The 14,195-nt window shown below is 45.2% G+C and overlaps 1 protein-coding gene across 1 annotated transcript; it reads right to left on the minus strand.

Annotated features, from left to right (window-relative positions):
- Window positions 1-12,886: 12,886 nt before the first annotated feature.
- Window positions 12,887-13,758, minus strand: CLDN2 (claudin 2). Its single transcript, XM_006871051.1, has one exon. The coding sequence runs from the start codon at window positions 13,577-13,579 to the stop codon at window positions 12,887-12,889; it is 693 nt and encodes a 230-aa protein (XP_006871113.1). The 5' UTR covers window positions 13,580-13,758.
- Between the last annotated feature and the right edge of the window lie 437 nt (window positions 13,759-14,195).

The raw sequence follows: 14,195 nt of genomic DNA on the forward strand, positions 1-14,195 counted from the left end.
TTCTCCAGCATCATTTCTATCACCAAGTCCAAATTTTCCAACTACTGGACCCTCCTCTTTGCTCCCTACTTTTGCATTCCAGTCACCATTAATGAGCAATACATCTTGATTGCATGTTTGATCTATTTCAGATTGAAGACGTTGGTAGAATTCTTCTATTTCATGCCTTTAGTGGTTGGTGCATAAATTTGAATAATAGTGGTATTAATTGGGCTTCCCTGTAGGTGCATGCCATAGCAGCCCCTTTTCTCTCTCCACCCTGTTATTTTCTATTTTTTGTTTAATTCCACTCATTCACGTATTTATTGGATACCTTCAAGTATTGTGGTAAGCACAACACATGTGGTCGCTGTCTGCTTTCCTCACTAATAAGTACTGGGAGTTCAAGGGCCATGTCTGTTTTTGTTGTACCAGAGCTTTTCATAATACCTGGGATACAATTTGTTGTTAAGTGCTTTTGAGTCATTCCAACCCATAGTGACCCTGTATAGGAGTTTCTGAGGAGAGACTGGTGAGCTTGAACCACCAACTTTCTGGTTCAAATGACTTTTGGACTCCTGCACATTAACCTACAGCGCCACACCAGGACTCCTGGGATACAATAGGTAACCAATAAATAATGTTTTGAGGGCATTTATACATTGCTGGTGGGAATGTAAAATGGTTCGGCCACAATGAGAAAGTTTTTGACAATTTCTGAAACCATTAAACAGAATTACCATATAACCCAACCATTCCGCTCCTAGGTATATACTCAAAATTAACTCAAAGTATGTTTAGCAATGTTCACTGCAGTATTGTTCCCAATAGCCAAAAGGTGGAAAAAATCCAAGTGTCCCATCAACAAATGAAATGTAGTGCACATACATTTATATTATTCAACCATAGCAGAAATGACATAATTATGCTCAATGAAGCGTGACAAAACAAATATTGTTTGATTCCCACTTACATGAAATAACCAGAGTAGTAGGCAAATCCATCGAGACAAAATTAGTAATGGTACCAGGGGCTGGGAAGAAAGGTGGGTGAGGAGTTAGGGAGGAAAAAAAAAGTTGTCCTAATGAATAAGTTAATTATCGGAACTCATTCATAAATCAAAATAAACTCTTTGCCGTTGAGTTGATTTCTATTCTGAGTAGAAGCTGTTTGTCATCTAGTCAATTTAAACCCCATGTGTTACAGAGTAGAAATGTTCTATAGGGTTTTTTTTGTGGCTGTAACCTCAAGGTTGGCAGTTCGAAACTACCAGCTGTTCCTCAGGAAAAAGATGAGGCTTTCTGCTCCCGTAAATATTTACAGCCTCAGAAACCCTGTTACAGGGTCGCTATGAGTCGGAACTGATTTCACGGTACTTACCAACAACAACCTTTATGGAATCAGATCACTAGGCCTTTATTCCTTGGTGTCAAGCAACTAGTATTTATTCTAGGGTGGTGGTGTGCCATGGAGTCGGTTCGGACTCATAGTGACCCTGCATAGGGTTTCCGAGGCTGTAAGTCTTTTTGGGAGCAGAAAGCCTCGTCTTTCTCCATTGGAACTGCAGGCCGTTTCAAATTGCAGACCTTGAGGTTAGTTAGCAGGCTGACTCCTAACCACTACTCTACCAGAGCTCCTTTGTTTATGGTTATGTCCCAGGGAACAGCTTTGTCCCAGGGAACAGCTGGTAGTTTCGAACTGCTGACCTTGCGGTTCACAGCCCGATTCGTAACCACCATGCTACCAGAGCTCCTTTCTTTATAGTAGGGGGTCCTGGTGTGGTGCTGTGGGTAAGTGCGCCAGACTGCAAAGGCCATTTGAACTGCAAGGTCGGCGGTTCAAGCTCACAGCTGCTCCTCAGAAACCCTATACAGGGTCGCTATGGGTCGGAATCTACTCGACGGCACTTAGCAACAAGAAACATAAATATAATATACTTCTGTACACAAAACTTTGAAAATTAATGATGTAAATGTGTTACAGGTTGGGGGGAAGAATCAGTGTGAGCTGGAGTGGCCTAGTGTTTCTCCTTAGCTGGTCTTTGAATTGGATCATTTGGAAGACTACCAAAGGAGGAAGAGAAGGCAGGTGTTCTTTACCCCAAACATTCTGAGAATTATCTAAAGCAAGCTCCCTAGCCTGCAATTATAAAATGCTGATGAATGCAGAATATAACTAGGAAAAGCATTGAGATAACAGGTGTTGAGAAAGAACTAAGAAAAAAACAGTTCACTTTTTCCAAAAGCAAGGGTAGTTTATTTCTTCAAGAGAAGAAAGAAGAGTTATTTACAAGCCAAGATCAGAGAACAAGTTACAAGGAAGAAAGTTCCTGCCACAGAATAGAAAGTACATGTTGAATGAGCAAGTGGGCCTCTGGCAGAGGAAGAGGTCAGAGACCTCTTCTCTTGACCTCAGGGACAAGAAGATTTGCTGGCTCATGTACAATGATGGCAAATAATCTGGTGTCAAAATGTAGACAGGTTTAATTAGGCTCTCCATTCCTAAGGGCAATCTCCAGCTGTAACATACTTTTGGCGTTCTGTACTACGAATTAAAACTTCTTTCTGTCGCACTGTATTAGGAATGAAACATGGGAGTCTGTTCAAGAATGCTGGGAGTGAACTCAAGCCAGGTCAAGTTAATCCCCCCTAAAGAATCACTTGTGCTTGGTGACAAGGACATACCTAACTCATGACTTCTATTAGGCAGAGAGGAAATGCAGTCATATAAGAACCAAGCTCTGAATCAAAAGTCAAACATGGCTGTATTATAAACTAGAAAATCTGAAATAAGAGACTCGGTCAGTCTAGGTTAGTTACTGAGACAAATAGTATTTGAAGTCCTGGTGTGGCACTGTAGGATAAATATGCAACTTCTAAACACAAGATCAGTTCAAACCTACCAGCCATTCCCAGGCAACCCTATACAGGGTTGTTATGAGCCAGAGCCAACTTGACAACACTTACCAAAATTGCATTATTTTTTCTAATGGAAAATAAAATCTGCAAAAGCCATTTGTTTGTTTGCCTCTTTCCCCAACCCCAAAGTTTTGATGTGGATCATCAGAAAACCCCAACCCACATTTAGATAAGTACAGTGAAAATGTTTTGGGAGTCTGCTATATGCCAACCACATCCCATACATCTGCCTATTGTGTGCTCAGGACCACAAGATGACAATAGTCAGGGGCTTAGTTAAAGTGCCCCCATAGGACCTGATCTTCCAGATGGACCCTGGAGACCTGAAAAGATTGGAAAGATCACAGTGTATTGGAAGGATTCGTCAAGTGTAAGGAAGAATATGAGTAAAGTCACAGGACTGTCTTGGGAGGGTGCATACAATAACACTCAAGGAAATCAGGAAGAGTGAGGCAATTTGGAGCATAAAGAATAGGACAAAATTGCTTGAGAATACCAGCAAGAGGGGGATTGTGCTAAATCTAATCAATGAGGAACCTTCAGGGGCAATGGCTGTTGAAATCTCATTTTTGACTTAACTTCTGAAGTGAACCCATGTCTGCAGTTCCCTTGGACTGTGCTTTTACACAACTCAACCTGGTTGATCATGTTCTGTTCTGTGCCATATTTTCACAGAACTGGATGAAGGTCAAAGAGCCATTATTATTCCTTTTCTCTCCACCTTTTCCTGTCTGCTTTTCCCCTTTCTTTCACCAACAAAATTGTGTGAGCTGTGGCCTAACCAAGGTCATGAAGATCGGAAGATATTCAGGATTCTGGGACGGATCTTGAGAAGTTTGGGCCTGGGAAAGAAGGGTGGTGGTGGTGTGCTGTGGAGTCGATTCCGACTCATAGTGACCCTGGTAAATCTTTACAGGATCAGAAAGCCTCATATATCTCTCCTGCAGAACCCCTGGTAGTTTTGAACTGTTGACCTTGAGGTTAGCAGCCTGACTCATAACCACTATGCTACCAGAGCTCCTTTGGGAAAGAATAGTCTTTTGCTGATGTAGATTCAGGAGCCCTGGGGTGGTGCTGTATAATAAACACTAGGCTGCAAGGTCAGTTTGAACCACAAGGTCAGCAGTTCAAACTTACCAGCCACTCCTCAGAAAGTCCATGGGTCATTATGAGTTAGAACTGACTTAACAACAACAGCAATGTAGAGAGTCCGGATGTGGTGCTGTGGATAAGCACTGGACCACAACGTTGGTTTGAAATGCAAGGTCAGCAGTGAAAATCCATCTTGGAAACCCTATACATGGTCTCTATGAGTCGGAACCAAGTTGACAGCACTAAAACAACAACAATGTAGCCTTGAGGAGCCCCGTGGCACTGTGGGCTAGACACTGGGCAGCTAACCTCAAGTCAGTGGTTCAAACCCAGCAGCCACTCCGCAGGAGAAAGATGACACCTACTTCCGTGAAGATTTAGTCTTGGAAACCCGCTGAGTCGGAATCTGCTTGATGGCAATAGGGTTGGTTTGGTTTGGTGTAGATTCAGACCTGCTATCTGCCTCCACCTCCAAACAAACTCTCATTTTGGTGTGTCTTTGACAGGATGCTTTACATCATTAATATGCTTAGATCATCAGTATGCCTTTTGTTGAGGGACCTACTAAATGCCATAACCATGCTGAGAGGCAGGTAACATCCCCATTTTATAGTTGAGGAAACTGAAGTTTACAGACTTTAAGTGACTCTTCCAAACTCACACAGCTAGAAAGTGCAGAGGAGGCAAAACTCAAACCCAGGTATGTAACTCCGAAGCCCAGACTCGTTTCCCACTAAACCATACTGCCCATCTTGAAAATGATTCGTCTTCTTCCTTTGACAGGATCATGCTAGAGCCAACTGACAGTAATAAGAATTTCCAAGGAAGAAAGTTCCATAATCCCACACAATGTTTAACTTGCCTCATAATTAGGAACTTTTTTACTTATGTAACGCATATCCTTCCAACAAACATAGAAATTCATTTTCTCTTGACTGGGTTTTTCATTCAGGGTTGTCACTTGGCAACTTTCCTATTATCAAAACATCCTTCAAGATCCTATTCTTACACTCCAGGAGGTCTTGGACTTGTTGGCCTCTGCCCATGGGTGTTCTCACTGGCTCTTTTGCATTACTCCCCCCCACCCCTGACCCAGACAGTGCTGAGTTGGGCAGATCTCTTGGGGATTGAGAAAGTAACACTTTAGAACATACTGGTTTATTATTACACACAGAGGAGTAAAATTAACTCTCTGAGGCGCCTCTGGAATTCCTACTGGGAGGATGTCTGCTTTTTTCTTTATTTCCCATGTCTGCCTTTGTCTTGATTTCTTCCTTGTTTTTATTTTATGTTTTGCTCTCGCTCTGCCCAGGTGCCAGGTCTCCATTGTAAAAGCTGCTGAAGTTGTCATTTAGTTGAAGGATGCACGCAGTACTTAAAGAAGCTCCTGCTCTCTAAATTCCAATGTGCATTGTCCTGAATCACTGTTATAATTTTTAAACCCAGTTAAGTCATCTCATCTGACTTCTTTTAGTGCTAATCTGAGGAACGAGAAAAAATTCTAATGTTAATGGTTGATCTGTGACTGTTTCTCTTCCAGAACATCCACTTGCTTTGAATCAAGGCATTCAGTGGTTTTAGCCCAAGAGAGTAGGGTCTTCACAATATCACCAAATAGCCCCTGTGGGGGATTCTGATCCATCCTCTTGCATCCCATTGGGTAAGTATAGAAATAAAGTCAGGTGAAAAAGTCCTAAGAAACATCTCCTCTCTGTACTTGGGATGAAGCTGGTCTTTTCTTGAGCAACTCACACAGAATTTTCTGTTAAATATTGAGCCTGAGATTGCTATAGAAGACAATGGGCTACCACCCAAATGCTGGAATGCTTGCCAAACTGCCTGTATTCTTTTAGTGCCCAATTTCACATCCCATCATACGCTACTGGAGTCCTGATGTGGGACCGTAGGGTAAACACTGGACTGCTAACTGCAAGGTCGGTGATTCAAACTCACCAGCCGCTCCTTGGAAACCCTATACAGGCTCACTATGAGTCAGAATGTCCTCGACAGCATTTAACAACAATCGTTGTTGTTGTTAAGTGCCGTCAAGTCGGTTCCGACCCATAGCGACCCTGTACAGGGTTTCCGAGGGTATAAATCCTTATGGGAGTAGAAAGCCTCATCTTTCTCCCGCGGAGCGGCTGGTAATTTTGAACCGCTGACCTTAAGGTTCGCAGCCCGATTCGTAACCACTACGCTACCAGAGTTCCTCATAATCTATCTTTTTAAAAAAGCATGTCAGTTTTCTCAATATTCTATCCACAAGGCCATGAGGGTTTGCGAACAGAAAACTTACCAAAGCCCTCTTAGGAAGTGACTTATGAAGTGTCATCCTACAGGAACATCAGGGGTGCCAGGAAAGCGGCAGCCCTCTCCTAAAAGGGATCTGTGGCTGTGCATTTGTATGGTGGTTCCCTGCTTGTCAGATGGAGAGATGAGGTCCAGAGCAGGGAAATTCACTCCTGCTGTAGCGCTGTAGGATCAGCACTGGACCACAAGGTCAGCGGCTCAAACCTACCAGCTGCTCCTTGGAAACTTTACAGAGGGTCGCTACGTGTCAAAACAGACGCCATTGCACTCAACAACAACAAACAACAGGTTACACAGCTCATGTGGAAGTGAACTAGGACTGTTGTTTTTGTTCTGTGCCATTGAGTCGGTTCCAACACAAAGCAACCCTGTGCAGGATTTCTTAGGCTGTAGCGGACTGGTTATGAGTCAGGCTGCTAACCTCAAGGTCATCAGTTCGCAACTACTGCAGCCTTGGAAACTCTACGCAGGGTCGCTATGAGTCGGAACTGACTCCACAGCACATAACCACCACCACCAAATGTTTATGGGAGCAGAAAGCCTCATCTTTCTTCTGTGCAGTAAGTGGTGGATATGAACCGCTAACCCTGCAGTTGACAGCCCAAGGCGTAACCGATATCCCTAATTTCTGGCACCCTGATGAGCAAGCACATCATTTAATCAATGAGGGTTAACTAAGAATTCTTGAGCTGCAGTTCCCAGGTGGATTGTGGAGGGTGGGTAGCGTTGTCAGATTACAGCGTCCGCATCACTGTGTCTGATAACAGCCTGTTAATATTTTATCAGTGCTCACATCAAAAAATTTTGTGAGCCATCATTTACGGCAAAAGAAGAAAACCTACTGGGCTTCCTGTTTGAGGTCTCCCCACCACCACCACCACTTGAGATAACAGATTTTCTCATCAAAGCCAGGAGCCTCTTAGGCAGGGAGGCCAGGCTGGGCAAAGGACAGACTTCAATCAGCTGAGAGAGAGCATATGTACTTCCCAGCCTGGAGCCTCTATGTCCCTGAGTAGGCAGTTGCAGGCATGAAGAATCCCCTATTCATTGGCCCAGAGTTGAGTGGGAAGAAGCAGTTAACCCTAGAAGGCCTCATTTGCTTTCCTTTAGTACTGAGCCCTTACTGTCCTCTCTCCCTTCCTCCACACCTGTGTTTCTCTTCTGGTCCAGAACCAAATGGCTACCTGGATGGGCTTCTGCCTACCAGCAGTTTCTGGAGATCTACCTAAAGGAAGGCGATAAGGGACCAACCCCTAGAATCAATCACTCTCCTTTAGAGCCACTCAGGAATCCTGGACTCAAACTCAAAAGAGTTCTGGGTTAACTATGCAGTGCCAGGCTTAGCCTGTGAACCCTTAACTGTCTCCTGAGGGCTGCTCTCCACTCTTTGCCCTACTTTCCAAATACTCTCTCAGCTGGAGGAAGCAGTTTCTTTTGATTATCCTTCCTCCAGCAACTCAGGTAGTACCAGACTCATTTCATATGGATTAAGAACTGAGGGCACGTATCTAACTTTTTATCACCCTTGATGCTCCTACCCTCCTGTATCATTTTGCTCCTGTCTCACGGCATAGACCATATGCTGCCGTGTACCACAGTTAGGTGTACGTGTCTTATCTCTCCGGGATCAGCTGTCAACTCCTACAAGGCATAGACTTTACCTTGTTCACCTCTATCACCCTCAAAGTCCTTAGCACCTCGCCTGACACCAAGTTAAGACCTTAGTTAATTCTAGTTAGATGGTTGGTCAGATGGCTGTTTGATTTACTGGAAAGTTGGAGTCTCCTTTCCACTACGGAGTCATTTGTAGTCTTTATCCTCTTTAATGATCACATAGCAATAGGTCATTGGGGCCTCAAGGAGGAGAAAATATGAGTCATGCTATTATCAGAGGGATAAGGGAGGGCAAAACATCTCTCATTTGTGCAAGGGTCACAGCCATGAAGCTGGGACATCAACACAATGTTATGAATTGAACTGTGCCCCCCCCCCCAATATGTGTTGTAAATCCTAACCTCTGTGGTTATAATCCCATCTGGAAATGGATTGTTATGTTAATGAGGCAGATTTAGTGTATTTTGAGTCAATCTCTTGAGATACTTTTTAAGTGCTATCCATTCAGTTCTTACTCTTAGCAACCCCGCATAATGTTTCTGAGGCTTCACATCTTTGCAGGAGCATATTTGAACCATGTGGTTCATGGTTTAGTACTTATAGTAGGGAGCCACTGCGCTCCCTTCTTGAGATACTAGATGCTCATGGGGAAAAAAAAAAATGGAATTAACAAGATTTTTTCGCAAACTTTTTGAAGCTCCCTCGTATTAGATTAAATGAAAACTAGAAGCAAAAATGGGGGAAGAGAGATGCCAAGATACAGGGAGATCTACAAGAAGTCAGGAAGCAGAAGCTAAAGAGACAAGGATTTTCCTCAAGGACCGACAGCGAGAGAAAGTCTTCCCCTAGAACTGGCACCCTGAATTTGGATTTGTAGCCTCTGAAACTATGAGGAAATCCATCTCTGTTTGTTGAAGCCGTCTACTTGTGATATGTTATAGCAGCACTGGATATTAAGATGTACAATAACCTCATCGTCCTCTTGATCTGTGGCTAATCTAAATTACTTTATGATGGAAGGCAATGGGGTGATCAGAGAGCTATTTACCTTGGATCCAAACTCAGGGAAATTTCTAGGAAACTACTTAGAGTAAGGCTTTTCTTGCTCAATTGGCCAAGGAAAACGTTCATTGTCGGATTTGTTTTTCTGGTTGAGGATAAGCTTCTAACTTCTCTCATAGAATCATCCCAGCTAAGCAAAGGCCAGCGTCATCATAAACTGAGGGCTCTGTTCTTCTCAATGGATCTCTGGTGGCACAAAGACAAAGTGCTCAGCTGCTAACTGAAAGGTTGGTAGTTCAAACCCACCCAGTTGCTCTGCCAAAAAAAAAAAAAACCAAAAAACCTGGTGATTTGCTTCCATACAGATTACAGCCCAAAACAAAACAACAACAACCAAAAAAACCTATGAGCCAATTCTACTTTGTCACGGGGGATGCTGTGAGTCAGAATTAGTTAGTTCGACAGCACCACCACCATTTCCCTCAAAGATCCTTGTATTCTAGTGGCAGCCAGAGAGACAGGCGGATTGAAGGAGTTTGAGTAGAATCCCAGACCCATATTTTAACAGAAAGAATATCAAACTTATATTCACACAGATATTCTGTGACATTAGAGGATTGACTCACCTCTTGGGCCCTCCATTTTGTCTTCTTTAAAAGACCTGTTTCTCTAGCCCTGGTGCCACAGTGGGCCTGCTAGCCTCAAGGTTGGCGATTCAAATCCACCAGTTGCTCTGCAGGAGAAAGATGAAGCTCTCTACTCCCATAAAAAATTACAGTCTTGGAAATCCTAAGCAGCCGTTTTACTCTGCCCAGTAGGCTTGCTATGAGTTGGAATTGGCTCAAAGGCAATGGGTTTTGACTTGGTTTTCCCTGGACTATTTGAAGGATGCTGCTCCCTAAACACAACCAAGTCAGCAAGGCAACCCCATCTTCCAACCTATAGTGTTCTCAAGCAAAGGTTTTGGGGTGCCAGATCAGACACATGACCTCTTTGGAAGCTTCTGTAATAAGAACCTCTTCTTCCTTTATTCCTACCCGCTGTCATGCCCTCTAGATGAGCATGGATGCTGGGGTCTTAGCCTCACTTCAGGAGGGCAAGGGGAGTGCCTGGTATTTGATAGCTATGTCCTATGTCCCTGAACACCCATAGGAGGAGAATGAGCCTCAGTGGGCCCTCTAGGCCCAAGGTCAAGTGAAGCTGAATCTTGCGGGGCACCATATAATTAGTGTTGCTGCAGTTAGCACCTTTAGGAGTTGTTCTTATTAAGTGCCGTCATGTTGGTTCCCACGCATAGCAACCCTGTATAGGATTTCCAGGGAGCAGCTAATGGGTTTGAACAGCAGACCTTTAGCAATTGTTGTTGTTAAGTGCCTTTGAGTCAGTTCTGACTCATAGCAATCCTGTATAGGGTTTCCGAGGAGCAGCTGGTGAGCTTGAACCGCCGACCTTGTGGTTCAAACCGACCTTGCAGTCCAGTGCATTAATCTGTAGCAATTAGGCTTTGTCAATTCCCAGGGAGGTTAGACCAGGGCCAAATCATCAGCCTCCCAAATCCCCACACTTCCTGAGTAAGAAATGTGTCTCGTTAGAATGTAAGCCCAGTAACCCTCCTGGTTGGTTGGCCGGCGGGGCTGGGTCCACATTAGTCAGCTGGTCAACAAGGCAAGCAGGCAGTTCAAGGTGATCTATTTAGTGAATGGTTTCTGCTTTCACAGATCCCCCTCATGAGAAGAGAGCCTATGTGCCACCATTGTCAACTTGCTTGTCATAAGTTATTGTTTTCCTCAGGCAACTTGGAGCACCCGGACAGATCCTTTCTATTCTGGGAATCAGAAGACTGGGACATTAATGCCAGCTGTGTTGTTGTTGTTGTTGTTGTTAGGGTCCTTCAAGTTGGTTCTGACTCATAGCGACTATGCACAACAGAACCAAACACTGCCCCATCTTCAGCTGTGTGGCTCTTAGTTTCCCCATCTACCAAACAGAATCAAATCGATTTCACCTTCCTCATAACTGCGGCTCAGGAAATGAATGAAGACATAAACACATACGCATTTAGCAAATCAATGAAATCACACAATGATTGTGGAAAGGGAGGAGTGCTGGGCGAGATGAAGAGAGTGTTTTCCAGTAAAGTTTAGAATTTTCTATCCGCCCAGTGGAGAGAAATTTTAGTTTCCATTCTACCCTCTCTTTAGCCCAATTCCCTCAAGTCACACCTACCCTGTCTGGAACCCCTTTAATCAACAAAACACTTATTCAATCAACAATTGTTTATTGATCACCTACAAGTGCTCAGCATTCTTACAGATAGTCTAAGGAATACAAAGAGCGCTAATACACAGCCTCTGCCTTCCGAGAGTTTGCAGTGTACTTGTGAGATCAGACAGCCACACAGGAAACAGAACTATCACACATTGTGAATGACAAGCATCCAATATGCAATTTATACATTGAGGGCAGGAGAAGAGAGGAGTAGGGGAAAGACGGAGTGGTCCGAGAAGGCTCAATTACGGTGGTGGTGAGTCAATGCTCCAAGTTGGAGGGGAAGGGTACTGGAGTTTTCAAAAAGCATTAATCATTCCTTAGGTTAGTGAAGGGAAAATGCCTTTAGCTTGTTTATGACCCTCCTCACCCAGGGCAAATGGAGGATTGTCATCCTTCGAAGCTGGAACTAATCTGCCTGAGTAGAGAACGATAGTTCTCTACACTCCCACCTCAACTGCAATTCCAGGCAGCAGCCCAACTATTACACAGATCATGGGCCCAGCACCCTGGGCACGGATGTCCCACGCTGGAATCCTTGGATGCTGAAATGTCTTCTGAGAGGATAATGGGGAAGTGTGGTGTGTGAGGGGTGCCCACCTGGTGCTGCGGTCATTTGGAGGCTCTGTGTGTCGACTCTGGGTGGCCTGTGGGTTGATTTTCCATTTGGCCTGCAGGCGCTATTGGGAGGGGGGCACCTCTCTCTGGTTGAGCAGAAACGCTCAACGGAGCCACCATACATGTTCCCTCAGCTTCGTAGATACCAAAGTTCTAATTGTTAACCAATTTGAAAGCAATAGTATCTTCTTCAGTTTCTCCCAGCTTCTGTGCTGTCATCCCCCAGCCAAGGATAATCTCTAGGAAAACTGTTTTCCTGTTCTTAAGGAAACTGTTGTCTAGGACCCGTAGTTTGCCCTTTAGGCAGGAGACAACGTTAGGTGCCACAGAGGGAGACCAGGGCTTCGGTGAAAGTTGGGGCTGCAGTTCTGAGGCAGTTCCTCAGTGGAATCTGCTGCAGTCTTTAGCTTTCCACTAGCTCTTCTTTACTTGTACTTTCCTCTAGCCCCAGGTAGAAGTCTGGTCCCTGACCTGAGAGTGTGTGGGAGTTTTGGAAAACGCCCCTGAGGAGTGCTGGTTTTTTATGATTCCAGGCCTTCCTTCCCTCTCATCCTGTCCTCCGGATATCGTGGGATGACTTTATTTCAGTTCACGCATGAACCAGTCTGGGCACTAGAGTCATAACAAGAGTGGGCTGGAGGCTTTAGGGCCCAATCAGTTTCTTCGGAGGGAGCCTTGAGAAGGAGGTTACAGCGGTGCCTATAAAGGCACTTCTCCTTCCTCCCACCCCCCCACTCCAGCAATGAGCTCCCAACCAACCTGAGACAAAGGGACAGTCTTAGGTCACAGAGAGGGTCAGCCAGTGAAATCTAATTCATGGGCCTTTGGATGGATTCCTATGTAAACAAAAAGGGTAGAGGGGTCAGAGTTGGGAGTTGGGGGGTTCAGGGCAAGAGGCGAGGGAAGCAGAAAGCCTGTCTTGGCAATTATCCTTGACAATTCAACCTGCATGTTGCCACACCAGCTCCCCTTTCTGCCTTTGCTTGATCAGATGGTCCAAGTCAGTGTTTCCTCAGCAGCACCTTGTGATGTGATCCTGTGGCTCTCACAGACCCAGCCAACTCCCAGTTCTGGCCCCTGGCTCCTCACACATACCCAGTCAGGCTGTAGGAGTTGAATTCACTCTTGATTTTGGGTGGTTGACCAGGCCTTGGAGAGCTCCTGGTGGCAAGGGGCTGAGCCTGGTAGGCATCATAGTAGTTGGGACGGTTGCCTTGGAATGGGCAGGAAAAGCAGAGGATGATTCCGGCTACCAAGGAGAACAGGGAGGAAATAATGCCCAAGTAGAGTGCCTCTCCAATCTCAAATTTCATGCTGTCAGGCACCAGTGGGGAATAGAAGTCCCGAAGGATCCCATGAAGATTCCAGGCGACAGGGATAAAGCCCAGAAGACCTCCAAGGATGAAGAAGACTCCGCCCACTACCGCCACTCTGTCTTTGGCTTGGGAGTCCCGGCAGAACACTGTGCATCTCATGCCCACCACAGAGATAATGCAAGCCAACGAGGAGACTGCACTCGAGGTTACCATCATGGCTTGGGCAGCCTGGATGTCAGAGGGCAGGCCTAGAAGAGTGCTGTAGATGTCACACTGGGTGATGCCTGTGCTGTGAGTGGCACATTCCATCCAGAGACCCTTGGAGAAGCCAACTGCAGTCACAATGCTGGCACCGACGTAAGAACTTGTTCGCCAGCTGGGGAGCAGCATGGCAACCAGGGTGCCCAACAGTCCCAGAAGACCCAGGATGTAGCCCACGAGTTGGAGACCGAGAGAGGCCATGGCAGACCTCTCAGTAGGAGTATCTTCAGGGCCCTGTTCGCTCGTCGTCTTCTGGCTGCAGCTCTTACTCCTTGGATTCCGGCTTCTAATCCCTCATTTCAGAGTGCCTCTTCCAGGCTGACGCCTCTCCTCCTTACAAGTATCTGTGGGTGGCCACAAACAGCCTCAAGAAGGCATCTAGAAGACTTAAAAAAAAAAAAATCCATAAACCAGATTAAATATTGACCAGAAGCTTATGAGAAACCAGAAAATGCTGGATGCCTTTTGACCTTTGTTATCTTTACAAATAACATGAGAAAGGAAAAAAAAAAACAAAACCCTTGAAAGTGGAGCCAAAACGCCATCGCCTCCTGCGTAGGCACATGCTTTAGGTTGGCAACCAGACAAAACCAGGGTCCAGACAAGTGGCTGGTTTCCGAGAAGGTAGTGATGGCGGCAAGGGTGGGTTACCCAATAAGCAAAGTAAGATAGTGACACTGTTCACTATAGATCAGTAAGTTAGCACAAGAAAGCCCATGCTTACCTTGCTTATTGGGTAATCCTACACTGGATGGCCGTGGCTGTTGTGGTGGCTGGCATAGCTCCCTCGCCAAAGCCTGTTGTTGAACACAGGACT

The sequence above is a fragment of the Chrysochloris asiatica genome, unplaced genomic scaffold, assembly GCF_000296735.1.
Source record: "Chrysochloris asiatica unplaced genomic scaffold, ChrAsi1.0 scaffold00159, whole genome shotgun sequence".
Taxonomy (NCBI): Eukaryota; Metazoa; Chordata; class Mammalia; order Afrosoricida; family Chrysochloridae; genus Chrysochloris; species Chrysochloris asiatica.

What these genes read in the sequence shown, in the direction of transcription:
- CLDN2 (XM_006871051.1), bottom strand. Translation starts at nt 13,579, where the DNA reads ATGGCCTCTCTCGGTCTCCAACTCGTGGGCTACATCCTGGGTCTTCTG.